We start from the raw sequence: 13,008 nt of genomic DNA, 5'->3' as shown, positions 1-13,008 counted from the left end.
ATTGTTTAAGCACTCTTGGTCTCTGTTTCTGCACTTGAGCAAAGAATGACTGGGAGGAATTAAGAGTGCTGTCTGTGCCATGCCAAATTTGAGGCAGGGCCAAGACTTCTAATTTTATTAGCCATCTTACAGGAGGGGCAGCTACAGCAACAGATGAGCAGTGCTCTTGGTACTGCAGCTTTTTGTGACCTTGAGCAAATTACTTATCTAAGCCTCAGTTTCCTCATCCACAAACTAGTCCACAAAATATGAGTGATATCATCCACAAAGGACTGTGATGAGGTTAAGTAATTAATGCTTATAAGCATTTAAAAGTACCTAACATGTAGTGAGCACAAATAATAACTATTATTATTTTTATGTAAAATATTTCATAGCTACTTAACATGGGATTCTTTCAAATCACTGCATTTGGCATGTTATCTCCAAAGCTTTTCCAAAGCATACTGCATCTCTAATATAACATCAAACGCCACCAGGGAACTGGTACAATCATTTATTTGCCTGTTGGGTGACTGACTCTGATACACCATGCTTTGGGAATTTTCTATTTGACGGGTACTTTTAATACCTGCAATTAAGAAACTAACCATACATTCTCGGTTTCATTGAGTGAAGCAATGAACTGTCTTATTACCACAATAATAACAGAAAAGATAGTGCCACCTCTCATGAACTTATATAAACATCTACTCATATATTATGACACAAATTGCAATAATATTTTTATCGGTCTGTACTCCCATAACATGAGCTTCTTGAGAACAGCCATTGTGGATTATTTTCTGTTTTTATCTCCAATACCTAGAACAGTGTTTAGCATACAGTAAGGAATAAAAAATGATTGTGAAGAAACTCAGTTTACAGTCCAGCAGGGGAGATCAATCATGTACACAACTCTAGGAATTTAATACAGACTGTGACAATTCCCTTATATATAGTAAATGCTATAGCTTGTGAGAAGTAGCAGTTACTTCTTACTAGACCGAAAAAGATTTATGGAGGACAGCATGGATTTATGGATTGGATTTGTGGTATAGGAAGATTTAGGTGGAGCCAGGTGGAAGGAAGATTTCCAAGGGAAATTGGTACTCCCCAAGGGGGAGCTAAGCCTGCGTTCACACCCAATATCAACAAGGTGGAAAGAGATCGTGAGAAGCAGTGTGGTTGATATTCCACTCTCCCCTTCCCCTCATCTCAGCAGGCCCAGTAGGGAGGAAACTCCATCAAAGAGTCAGAATGAGGTGGCCCTCCACTCACCCCTTCCCCTCAGCTGGTGTCAGTGAAGCAGCATGGAGGTGAATTTCTACTTCCACCCTGTAGCAATTAACTGTAGCATAAGCAATAAGGCCCTGCAGGTCTCAGTAAGGTCCACCAGAAGCTGAGCTTACACCCCCTACTTGAAGACAACAACATGGTGCAAGCTGGTGCTCCATTTTCACCAAGAAGGTATAAATAGAGCTAAGGGGGTTTATCCTTACATCCCATCCATCTGCAAAGACGTAATGCAAACATTCCATGTTTGCTGGCACTGCAGGCAACTAAGCACATATACACATCTGCTTCTTGTGCTACACCCCAAGCAAGGGGAATGCCTACTAAAATAAAAAGAATATTTAAAAGGGGTTCTAGAGTCTCATAATATAATACCAAAAACATCCAGGAGAAAACAAAAACCATTAATCACCCCCAAAACCAGGAAAATCACAACTTGAATAAGAAAAACCATCAATAGATGACATTAGGGAATGAATCAGATGTTAAAATTATCTGACAAGATTTTTAAAGCAGCTGTAATAAAAATGCTTCAGCTTCAATAAGCAATTATGAATTCTCTTGAAACTAACTGAAAAACTAGAAAATCTCAGCAAAAAAATAGGAATGAAGTGATAGTATGGCTACAACATGGATGAATCTAAGAACATTATACTGAAAAAATAAGCCAGTCACAACACGTACACACACACACATATTATATACATATTGTATGATACTATTTATATGAAATGTCCATAGTAGGCAAATCTATAGACATAAAGTAGATTAGTAGTTGCACAGAGCTTAAAGTGTTGGGGACTAAGGAGTGACTATCAGTAAGTAAAGGTTTCTTTTTGGGGTGATGAAAATGTTCTAAAATTAGATTATGGTGACATTTCTGCAACTCCATAAACATACTAAAAACTATTGTATACTTTATGTAAGTGAACTTTATAGTATGTAAATTATACCACAGTCTTGAGATATAATATACACTGAAATTTAAATTAGTAATCAAATTTTGTTTAAAAAAGAATCAAATGTAAGTTGCCAAACTAAAAGATACAGTAACTGAAATAAAAAAAACTCACTGGATGGACTTAACTCAATGGAAATGACAGAGGACAGAAATCAGTAAACCTAGGAGAGATCAATAGGATTTACCCTGAACAGCAGAGAGAAAAAGATTGAAGAAATGAACTTAGCCTCAGAAACCTGTGGGACAATAACAAAAGGTCCATCATCACAGTCCCAGAAAGAGATGAGAAAGAGAAAGGGGCTGAAAGAACAGTTTAAAAGATAATGGTTGAACACTTCACAGATTTTTCAAGTGCTGAAAGAAAATAACTGTCAGCCATGACCACTATATCCAGTGAGGAATAGAGGGGAAGACATTCTTAGCCAAAAGAAAACTAACAGAATTTGTTGTAAGTAGACCTAACCCTTACAAATTAGCTGAAGGGAGTTCTTCAAACAGAAAGGAAATAAAAGGACTCTTGAACCATCAGAAAGGAACAAAGTACAACAAAGAAGAAGAAATGCAACAATTAAAAGACAGATATTTGCAGAGTGGATACAAAAATATCACCCAACAACATGCTGGCTACAAGAAACACACTTCAAATATGATGACATAGGACTATTATAAAAGGATGGAAAAAGGCATACCATGCAAACAGTAATGTAAAAAATGCAGGAGTAATAAATTAATACCAGATAAAATAGACTGAAGTGCAAAGAATATTACTAGAGACAAAGGGGGCATTAATTACATAATGATATAAGGATTAATCCATGAGGAAGACAAAATGATTCTAAACATAGTCACACCAAGGAGAGAGTCTCAAAATACATGAAACAAAAACTGATAAAGCTAAAAGGAGAAACAGACAACCTACAGTTGTAGTTGGGGATTTCAGCATCCCAGTTCCAGCAACCGATTACTAGATAGAAAAGGATAAAAAACTGACCAGTCATCCAACCAGATCTAACTGACATAAATGGAACATTCCATATCACATAGCAGAATGGAAACTTTTTAAAAGAGCCCATCGAACATGCACCAACATAAATTATGTCCTAGGCCATAAAACAAACTTCAATGAATTTAAAAGAATTAAAATAATACATATTATTTTTCTAATTTTAACCTAAAACTCATTAACAGAAAGACAAGCAGAAATTCTCTAATAACTTAGAAATTAACATATTTCTAAATAATCCCCGGGTAAAGAATTCTCACAGGAAATTTAAAAACATAAGATTGAATGAAAATGAAAATACAACATGTCAAAATATGTGGATACAATAAATAAGCACTGAGGGGGAAATTATAGGCCTAAATGCTTACAATATAAAAGAGAAGTTTCAATTCTTTGCTCCTACCTCAAGAAACTAGAAAAATATAACCATAGCCAGCTGAAGGGATGCAATAATAAAGAACCAAAGTCAATAAAACTGGAAACAAAAACAGAAAAAATCAAAAAGCACTTCTTTGAAAAAAATCAAAAAGCACTTCTTTGAAAAAAATCAGTATAACTGACAAACTTCAAGGAAGATTCATAAAAAGGATAGAAGACACATCACCAATATCAGGAAAGAAACAAAATATATCAGTACAGAACTTCCTCCCATCAGAAGGGTAATAAGGGTAAAATACCAATAACTTTACACCCACAAAATACACAAACTGGAAGAAATGGATCAATTCCTCAAAACCCACCAATTATGGAAACCAAGTCAAGATGAAAGAGACAAGCTGAATAATTCTATAGCGATTAAAGAGACTAAATTAGTAATTTAAAAGCTGAAAAAGAAATCTCCAGACATGTATTATTTTACTCCAGAATTCACTTACATATAAAAATCCTCAACAAAATATAGCAAATCAAATCCATCAGTTTTAAAAAGTTTTACACCACAACCAACTGCAATTTATTCCAGGTATGCAAGGCTGGTTCAACATTTGAAAAACAGTCAATGTAATCCACTATATCAACAGATTAAAGAAAAAATATGGTTTTATCAATTGATGCAGAAAAATCATTTGACAAAATACAACACCCATTCCTGTTAGACATCTACCACAAACGAGTAATAGGGTAATACTTCCTCTACTGATAAAAAGCATCTACAAAAACCCATAGCTGAGATCATACTTAATGTTAAAAGAATGAATGCTTTTCCCCAAGACTGGGAACAAGAGAAGAATATTACACTCCTGACTTTTATTTAACATAGTATTGTAAATTCTAATCATTGTAATAATGCAAGGGAAAGAAAAGGTACAAAGACTGAAGAGCAAGAAATAAAACTTTCAGATGACATGATTACATATGTAGATAATCCCAATGAATCTACAAAAAAATACGAAACAAAAACAGAAAACAAATTCTGAATTGAATTCAACAAGGTTACAGAATACAAAACACAAAAATTCACATTTCTATTTACTAACAACAAATATATAGAAACAAAAATTTAAAACAGCTAACATTTACAAATGCTTCAAATAAAATTAAATACTTGGGAATAAATCCATCAGAACATGCACAGGATCTGTTTTCTGAAAGTTACAAAATGCTGATGAAATAAGTCAAAGGAGACCTAAATAAATGGAGAGACATACTATGTTCATGGATTTGAAGACTCAGTATAGTAAAGATGCCAGTTCTTCCCAAATTGACCTAGTAAGTTTAATGCAATCCCTATTAAAACAGCAGTTTTGAAGGAACAGACCATCTTAGTCTAAAATTTATATGGAAAGGCACAGGGCGTAAAATACCTATAACAATTTTCAAAAATAATGAAGTGGGAGGAACCACTCTACCAGATGTTAAAGCTAGTTAAGTAGCTACAGTGGTGAAGGAATAATCACAAAGATCAGTGGACAACTAGAGAACTCAGAAAGAGACCCACACAACTATGCCAAAATGATTTTTTCCAAAGTTGCAAAAGCTATTCATTGGAGGAAGGATAGACTTTTAAACAAATGGCACTGGAACAACTGCACTCTCAAGCATTCATCTCAGAGAAATGAAAACTTGCATTCACATAAAAGCCTGTAAAAAAAAGGTTCACAGAAGCTTTATTTGTAATAGTCAAAAACTGGGAACACATTGCCATATCTTTAAATGGGTAAATGATTAAACTATAGCAAACTATGGTACATCTCTACCACTACTCAGCAATAAAAAGGAATGAATTATTGATACATGCAATGACTTGGATATGTCTCAAGAAAGTTATGCTGGGTGCAGAAAAGCTAATCCTCAAGTGTTACATGCTGCATGATTCCCTTTATATAGCATTCTTGAAATTATAAAATTAAGAGATGGAGAAAAGATTAGAAATTAGGGACTTGGAGAGGAGGGACGTGGCTGTGACTATAAAAGGGTAGCACAAGGAATCCTGTATCTTGACCGTGAGGGTAGTCACATGAATCTACACGTGATAAAATTGTATATAACTAAATGCATATGTGCACACACGAGAGCATGTAAAATTCGTGACATCTGAATAAGACTGGTGGATTGTATCCATGTCAATTTGTGATACTATATAATAATTACATAAAATGTTACCATCTAGAAAAAATGTATTAAGTGAAAGATATTTGGGAATCTCTATTATTTCTCTTAACTACATATATACAATTATCTCAAAATAAAGCATTAAAACAAAGGAATGATCCAATATACATCAAGAGTTACAATCATGATCCTAACTTTCTGAAGTGAAACTCAGCAACTTCAGTTTACAATCATTAGTCACTGACCTACTCAATCCCCAAATTAGGCACTGTGTTAGGTGATAGAGATTACAGGGTGAAAAAGGCAGCCATGGACTTGTCTTCATGAACTTTAAGACTAGGAAATGTGAAAATAGCTTAATGCATGAAAAGGGCCATTACATCTTCATTCATATATGTGAGAATTGGACTCCATTTAAATATATAATAAGAGTAAGGTAAAGAAATTTTTGAAATACTATATGCACCTTAAAATTTTTATGAATACTATTTAACAGAATGGAAAATGTAACCTGAAGGGAAACACTAAATACAAAATCATACCGTCATTAGCAAATGATAATTAATGATAACTTACTTTTGTATGAATAAACTTTTATTGAATTTTAGATAATTAGAATAAAGATAAATGCTTTCTAAACAACATATGATAGTATCTTTTCTGTCATGGTATTTCCACTTTTCTTTATAAAAGTATAGACATTTATTTATTTCAATTTTTACAAAGTCAAGAACCATAAAACGGGAAAAAATAATGCTAAAGCAAATTCAGCTTTTCATCAATATTGGAATGGTTGCAATGGTTAGGTTCTGAGCTTAGCCCTCTTGGAAAAAGTGTGTGCAAGAGCTATTGGTTTCCATTTATTCAAATAGGTATGAAAATAAGGAAGCCACTTTCTGTGACAATCATACTTGCAGGAAAAGAGGGCAAAAAGCACAGTGGCAAGAGGGTGTGAGAGACAACATCAGGAAAGAAAACATGTTCTTATCAAATTATGAGGTCAACATCATAAATAATTTAGCAAACAAATCTGGGAAATCATTTGTGTGTCACTTAAAATGGGATTAAGGCAAGATAGTCACCAAAACAAGTACGGCCAAATCTACACAGCACAAAATACAGTGGGGAGTTTGTAAATTATCTGGTAAACTACAAGGCCAGCCAAACCAGGTACTGAATCACAAAAGGAGTCTCTTTACAGTGGTATAAAAATGAATTTGGGCAAAACTGCAACCCTGAGCCATGACAAATACAGGGCAGACCCTCCCCAGAGCATACCTGAAGTCATCCCTTTTGTCTCAGTCTAACCTCTGTTGCAAAAATAATTGTTTTGAGAAAAACAAAAAGGAAACTCCAGCCTCACTGTCAGAACCTACTAACCTCGACTTGTCAAACAAGGAGAAAGTGACCTACTTCAGTACGGAAGGCAGAGGTGCTGACCTCATTAAGAGTAACCCAGTGTGATAGCAAGGAAGACCAGGACGCCCTTGCTCTGAGAGGCTGCCAGGAATACTTATGTCCTTCAGCGGAGCCTTCCTGCTCCTCTGCTGCTCACACAACCCAGCTCTTCCCTGCTGGGCCTCCTGCCGGCTCAGTGAACGCACTCACTGCGCTTGGTGTTAAACACAGCCGTTTCTTTCCTGGCCCTATGCCTCTCATAGGGCTCAAAAACAACCCAATAGTTTTCTATTAAAAAAATATTTTTCCAGTAAATAATGAACAGTGTCATGGACCTGAAACAGACCCTAGAAAAACAGAGACAGGCAAGAATCTGTCAATATAGCAATATTCCAAATATGAAATTCATGGTTCAGGAAGAGATAAATAAATAAATATGAATGGGCTTCTCAGAGAAGTTTCTTTTGTTTTCTTACTGAATTTTGTTTGTGTAAAAAGTTTTGATTCTATGCTGCAAAAGCCAGCCCTATTGGGACCAATATTAACCATTTATGCCATTAGCCCTCTACCTAAAGTGGGAATAGGGTGAGGCAGAACACATCCCTGGGTTGTTCATTATTTTATCTAAAGACACCTATCTTTTGAAATAATTTCGTTATTTAAACTCCATCTGGCACTTTAGTCTCTTGAAAAATTACTAAGTTAGGCATGAATTAGAGAAGAAGCCCATCTGAGCTGCAGTGGGTTTAAGTGCTATTCTACTCTTTTATCTTTTTTGCTTGGCTTGGCACATCTTTGAGATCCAGCTTTTTTAACAGAATCCTGGGATATCTGTGCTGGGGAAACCAATCTTCATGATGGAGCATTTCCAGTTCATTTCATAAATTGTAGTGGCCAGGTAACAGCACTGCCTGTTTTGTGTTTTTTACTAGTATTCTCGTAAGGAAAGCATTTCTTTCCCAGCACTCAGCCACCCCACTCCACCTCTCGTATGGGGTTTCCGCTGATTCTTTTCTGAACTCTCTATCCAGTCACATCCTATACGAGGGACCCAGCCCGACTCTGGGCTGGCACCATGACAGGGACGGCGCCAATTCGCTCCAGGGTGGCTTGGCTGACGGTATAGGAGTGCATGGGCTGAGGCCGAGGCTTCCTGCTGACAGAGCCGTTGCTCCTGGGCATGGCCTGTGGTGGTGACCCTCTGCTGGCTGTCACTACCAGAGTCTTCTGTATGGCTGGGACCGGATGGTTCCCATTGGCATAGATGGATGGCATAGTGGCATTGCCTGAGTGGAGGGAGAACGACTGGCGCAAGTCACTGAAATGGCTGAATGACTCCGTGTTCCCATGAATTTTGGGGTTGTTGTTCCAGTATCGACTATTGTAGGTATTGGAAGAGGTCAGTGTGTTGTTCTCTGAGGAGGACATCTCGGTGTGAAATGCTTTGGCAGAACACTTAGGTGGAAGATCATCCTCTCTGAAAAGGGACAAAAATAAAGTTGTCTTGTCATTAGGATTACCTGAGGCTCATCGTGTCCTCCTGCGCAGGACTCTTCCTTCTCATGCTAAGGCCAGTATGTCTGTGAAATACAGATGCCTCCGGACAGACCATGAAAGCAAACACGGCAGACCTGGGGGCCTCAGCCTTGACGTTCATTCCCTTTGAGACCATGCTCAAGAACATTTTTCCCTTAGTTTCTCAACCTCCAAGAGTAGAAAAAGTATAAAGACCAGGCCTTCTAATAAAAGTGAAAAAAGTATGAAAAAAAAATGTGTGTGAATATACACACACAGTTGACCCTTCAATAACATGGGTTTGAAACTATATGGGTGCACTTACACGTGGATTTTTAAAAATAAATATATTAAAGTTTTTGGAGATTTTTGATAATTTCAAAGAACTCACAAATGAGCCACCCAGAAATTTTGAAAAAATTGAGAAAAAACTAGTTATGCCATAAAATGTATAAAATATATGTAGATACTAGTCTATTTATCATTTACTATCATAAAATAAACATGTCTATTATAATAAGTTAAAATTTATCAAAATTTGAAGCACATAAACAGATACAGACTGTACATGGTACCATTCACAATCAAGAGAAATGTAAACAAAGAGACAGTATTAAGTCAGAACTGCCTAAAATTAGCTATAGTATGTACTGCCGACCTTAAATTTTGTAGCCAGCTCCTGTTGCTATTGCCCTCCTCAGAGCAACTCAATATGAAGACAGTGAGGATGAAGACCTTTATGGTGATATATTTCCATATATCCCACTTAATGAATAGTAAATAATTATCATGTGTACAATTAATAAACATCTATTGTCTTTGTATGAAAATATAGTAACTGCACAGCCAGAATTGCATGAGACATTTTTATGTCATCATTATCAATATAGTATTAATTACAGAATTAACAATATGTTAGTTTTCTTACAGTTTTATAACTCTGCTGTCAATAAATTACATTACCATACAGTACGCCCCTCTCTATTGTGATTGGAAAAACTGCGTATCATCCTATCATCACAGAGCAAGTAGTTTTAAAAATATTTATAACAATGCTTTCAATACTGTATTATGAACATGACTGTAATACTATATGCCATAAGAATTTTATAATGATTCATTTGTTAGTGTATGGGCTGGGCTACATGAAGCAATCATATAAACTGCACTGCACTGATGCGAGGTCTTCCTCAGAAATCTTATGCTGGGATGAAATTTATCTTGGTATCCAGTTTACAGCCTTAAGAATTACCAGAGGCGCAGAGAAACAATTAACTTAATTGAAGGTGTTAACTAATTTATTTAACATTTATTGAGTCCCAGGCATTCAACTTCATGTTTTAGGTAAAAAAGACACAGCTCCTGTATTCAAGAGCTGATGGCCAATGGGGGTGACAATCAATGCAAGAACATTTGCAAGTCTGAAAGGCTGGACAAGGGGCAAAAGTCAGCTCATGTGAGGAGTGATACCTGGACTACTCTTGAATCAGATCAAGGAATTTACTGAAAAGGGGAGTTTGCTCCAGGAAAAGGGCAGAGGCTTGGGTAAAGACCCTGCGGCATGAGATGATACAGAATAGACTGGAACACAAAGGGATCAGGGATGCGTGAGAGATAAAACTAGGGAAGCCAGTGAGGGTCAGATCCTGAAGGGCTGTGTATGTCGTGCCAAGTAGACTGGAGTCACTAAAGCATTTTCAATAAGGACATGACATGGTGCAATCTGAGGCTGAGCTTGAATCCTCTATCCCATGATATGCCAAGAGTCATTTTTCTTTAATGATCATTATGACTTTGTGTTATTATGATGTACATATTCTTGACTGAATTGTCTTTCACACCAAGCCATACTGCTTTGGCCTATCTGTGTACTAGTATGCTCTTACAGTATTCCTTCTTGCTTTATGTCCTCATCTATTATAAATGACAGTGTCAAACACATGTTCAAAACTCACCTGTCTACTGTGGTAGCCACCTAACCCCATCTATCTTGGAAATATGGGAGAAGACAAATTCCTCACTTGTGTTCTCTAATTGGGCACATGCTAGACCCTCCTCCCCTTTCATGCAGTAAAACAAGTGAGTAACGCTATGTGGAAAAATATAATGTACTAGAAAACATTATTTGGCTAGTTTAACTATCTTGGCTATCAGTCATAAGACTAACAAAGAAATCTTAGCTGTTAAAATGAATAAAAATACAGACATTGGTTATGCAGGCCAAATAATTTGATACATACCTTATTTCATTAGGAATTTCTTCTTCCTCCTCCTCCTCATTTTTGCTTCTCCAGTAAAAGAATGCCCCTAAAATTAGTGCAATGCAAAAAATGATAATAACTGCCCCAGTGCCAATGGCTCCAGCTATTAGTCCAATGCTCCTGGGCTGGGCTGCAAAATATATTTAAAGTAGATTTAAAGAACGACAAAAAAAAGGGGGGGGGGAATAAGAAAGAAAAAGAAATAGCATACACCCATGCAACTTTATAAACATGTAGTTACTACAGAACCTTCTTAAAATGTACAAAATTGCCTAAAGCATTGCATACATATACAGTTAAACCTCAGTTAACTTTCTGTGTCCCCAGTGACTACGACTGACAGCAACACTCAGGACAGCACAGGAGAGATGCTGGCCTGCCCCCTCCGCCGGCTGAACTCTGGCAGTCAGCGGGAGAGGCCAGTGGATGGCACCTCATCCCAGCCAGATTCACTCTTTCACAATTGGAATTCAAGTAACCTAGATGACTCAACCGGAGAAAACTTCTACACTGCTTAACCAGCCCGCCTAACAATTAAGCAGATAAAGGGATTAGGAGAAAACACAAGAAAGTCTTGCCATCACTGCAAATCTGTATACTGCCTATAGCACCATCTAATCAGGACTGACTTGATTTTAATAATCCTAAAGAAAAAGACATTTCGGCATAAAGATGTCATATTGCTGAGGCTAGAAGTACACTAATACATTTTTTAAATACTTTCAATAATGATTAAAACCAACAGACTTGCTACTGAATCTCTGAAAACCTGAAAACAATTAAGTGGAACTCTTCATTCCCTGGTTTAACAAAGACCTTAGTGTTTCAGACCCAGAGTGGATGTCAGAATTTTAAATACTTACGTGAAATAACCTGGAGATCCAAAAGACAGGTGCTGGTTCCAATGGCATTAGAGGCGACGCACTGGTACAAACCGGAAGACAGAGAGCTTATGTTCCGGATAGTGACTGTTCCCTGGACCTGGTCTGTCACAAAAATCATCAAGTGAGGATTTAGGGGAAAAAATAAGGAAGCCAAAGAAATCAGCAGAAGATAAAGACTATAAAAACAGGCAAATGCTGAAGAGCTATCAATAGCTTTTTTTGGAGAAATTTTTGGTTCATGAATGTTAAAGACTAAAATCACATCACATTAAAGACCTGGAGCTACAGAGGACTGTCTACATAAGGGCAATCTTACAACTTTATCTTCAGATTAGTGTGAGGTCCTAATGTGCGTAGCCTTCACTGAGAAAACAGAGGCTAATGTCTACCCTAGAGAATTTATGACCAGTAATACCAAACTAATTCTGAGGACATGCAATAACATAGAGTTGAAGTGAAACCACTGTAACAGCTTTCGCCTTGTGACATCTGATGCAACAAAATATCTACTCTGTGCTCAAGGGTGCAGATTGTTACTCCTTCCCAACAGTTATGACTGTGTACATTCAGATCCTCCAGAAGCGGACACCAAGACAAGCAAGAGGTTTACTGGAGGAGATGCCAGTAAAGGAAATGAACAGGAAGCTGGAGAAGGTGGAGGGAGCCTCAGATTACAACGCAGAGCTGGCCCCTGTGAAGGGGGGAGGAGAGGAAGGAGGGCCGGACAGATGGTCTCAGATGGCAGCAATGTTACAGAGGTTTCCATCAGGCTGATGGGGAGTTCTTGAGCTAAAGTCACCCAGTAGAGGAGTCCCACATCTTGCAGGAACAGGGCTGCATTAGTAGCCTCACTGTGCCTAGTCACTGGCTGGGGACAGCCCAGGCAAAGCAGAGAAGCGAAGCAATTGGATGCAAAGCAGAGGTGGATCCTGGAGGAAGCAGGTGATACTGTCAGTCTATTATTTCCATACCATGGTGCATTTTCAAGGCTACCACATTGATATTACCAAGAAACATTTCAGTAGTTCCCATTTTAGCAAATCATCAACATTAGCATAAATTGATTATTTATTCCTTAAAAATAAAATGTAAATGACTTACAGTAATAAAAATTTACAGTTTTTACTATGTGCCAAGCATTGGTTAAGCTTTCATATGTAT

General features: G+C 37.1%; 1 protein-coding gene across 5 annotated transcripts in view; it reads right to left on the bottom strand.

The window, feature by feature from the left end:
- Positions 1-6,365: 6,365 nt before the first annotated feature.
- IGSF11 (immunoglobulin superfamily member 11) overlaps positions 6,366-13,008 on the bottom strand; it is a 185,947-nt gene continuing 179,304 nt past the window's right edge. For 4 of the 5 annotated variants that reach the window (XM_073231597.1, XM_037013195.2, XM_037013194.2 and 1 more), the window contains 3 exons: positions 11,827-11,949; positions 10,943-11,093; positions 6,366-8,664 (listed from right to left, as the gene is read on the bottom strand). In XM_073231597.1, coding sequence (XP_073087698.1) covers positions 8,226-8,664; positions 10,943-11,093; positions 11,827-11,949 — 713 coding nt within the window. In that variant the 3' untranslated portion in view covers positions 6,366-8,225. The remainder of the gene's footprint in view (positions 8,665-10,942; positions 11,094-11,826; positions 11,950-13,008) is intronic. The other variant, XM_037013193.2, reaches the window with a different exon arrangement.

This window comes from Manis javanica, chromosome 3 (assembly GCF_040802235.1).
Source record: "Manis javanica isolate MJ-LG chromosome 3, MJ_LKY, whole genome shotgun sequence".
NCBI classification, from domain to species: domain Eukaryota; kingdom Metazoa; phylum Chordata; class Mammalia; order Pholidota; family Manidae; genus Manis; species Manis javanica.
The sequence above is the reverse complement of the archived record's forward strand: the minus strand, read 5'-3'. Positions and strand labels throughout refer to the sequence as shown.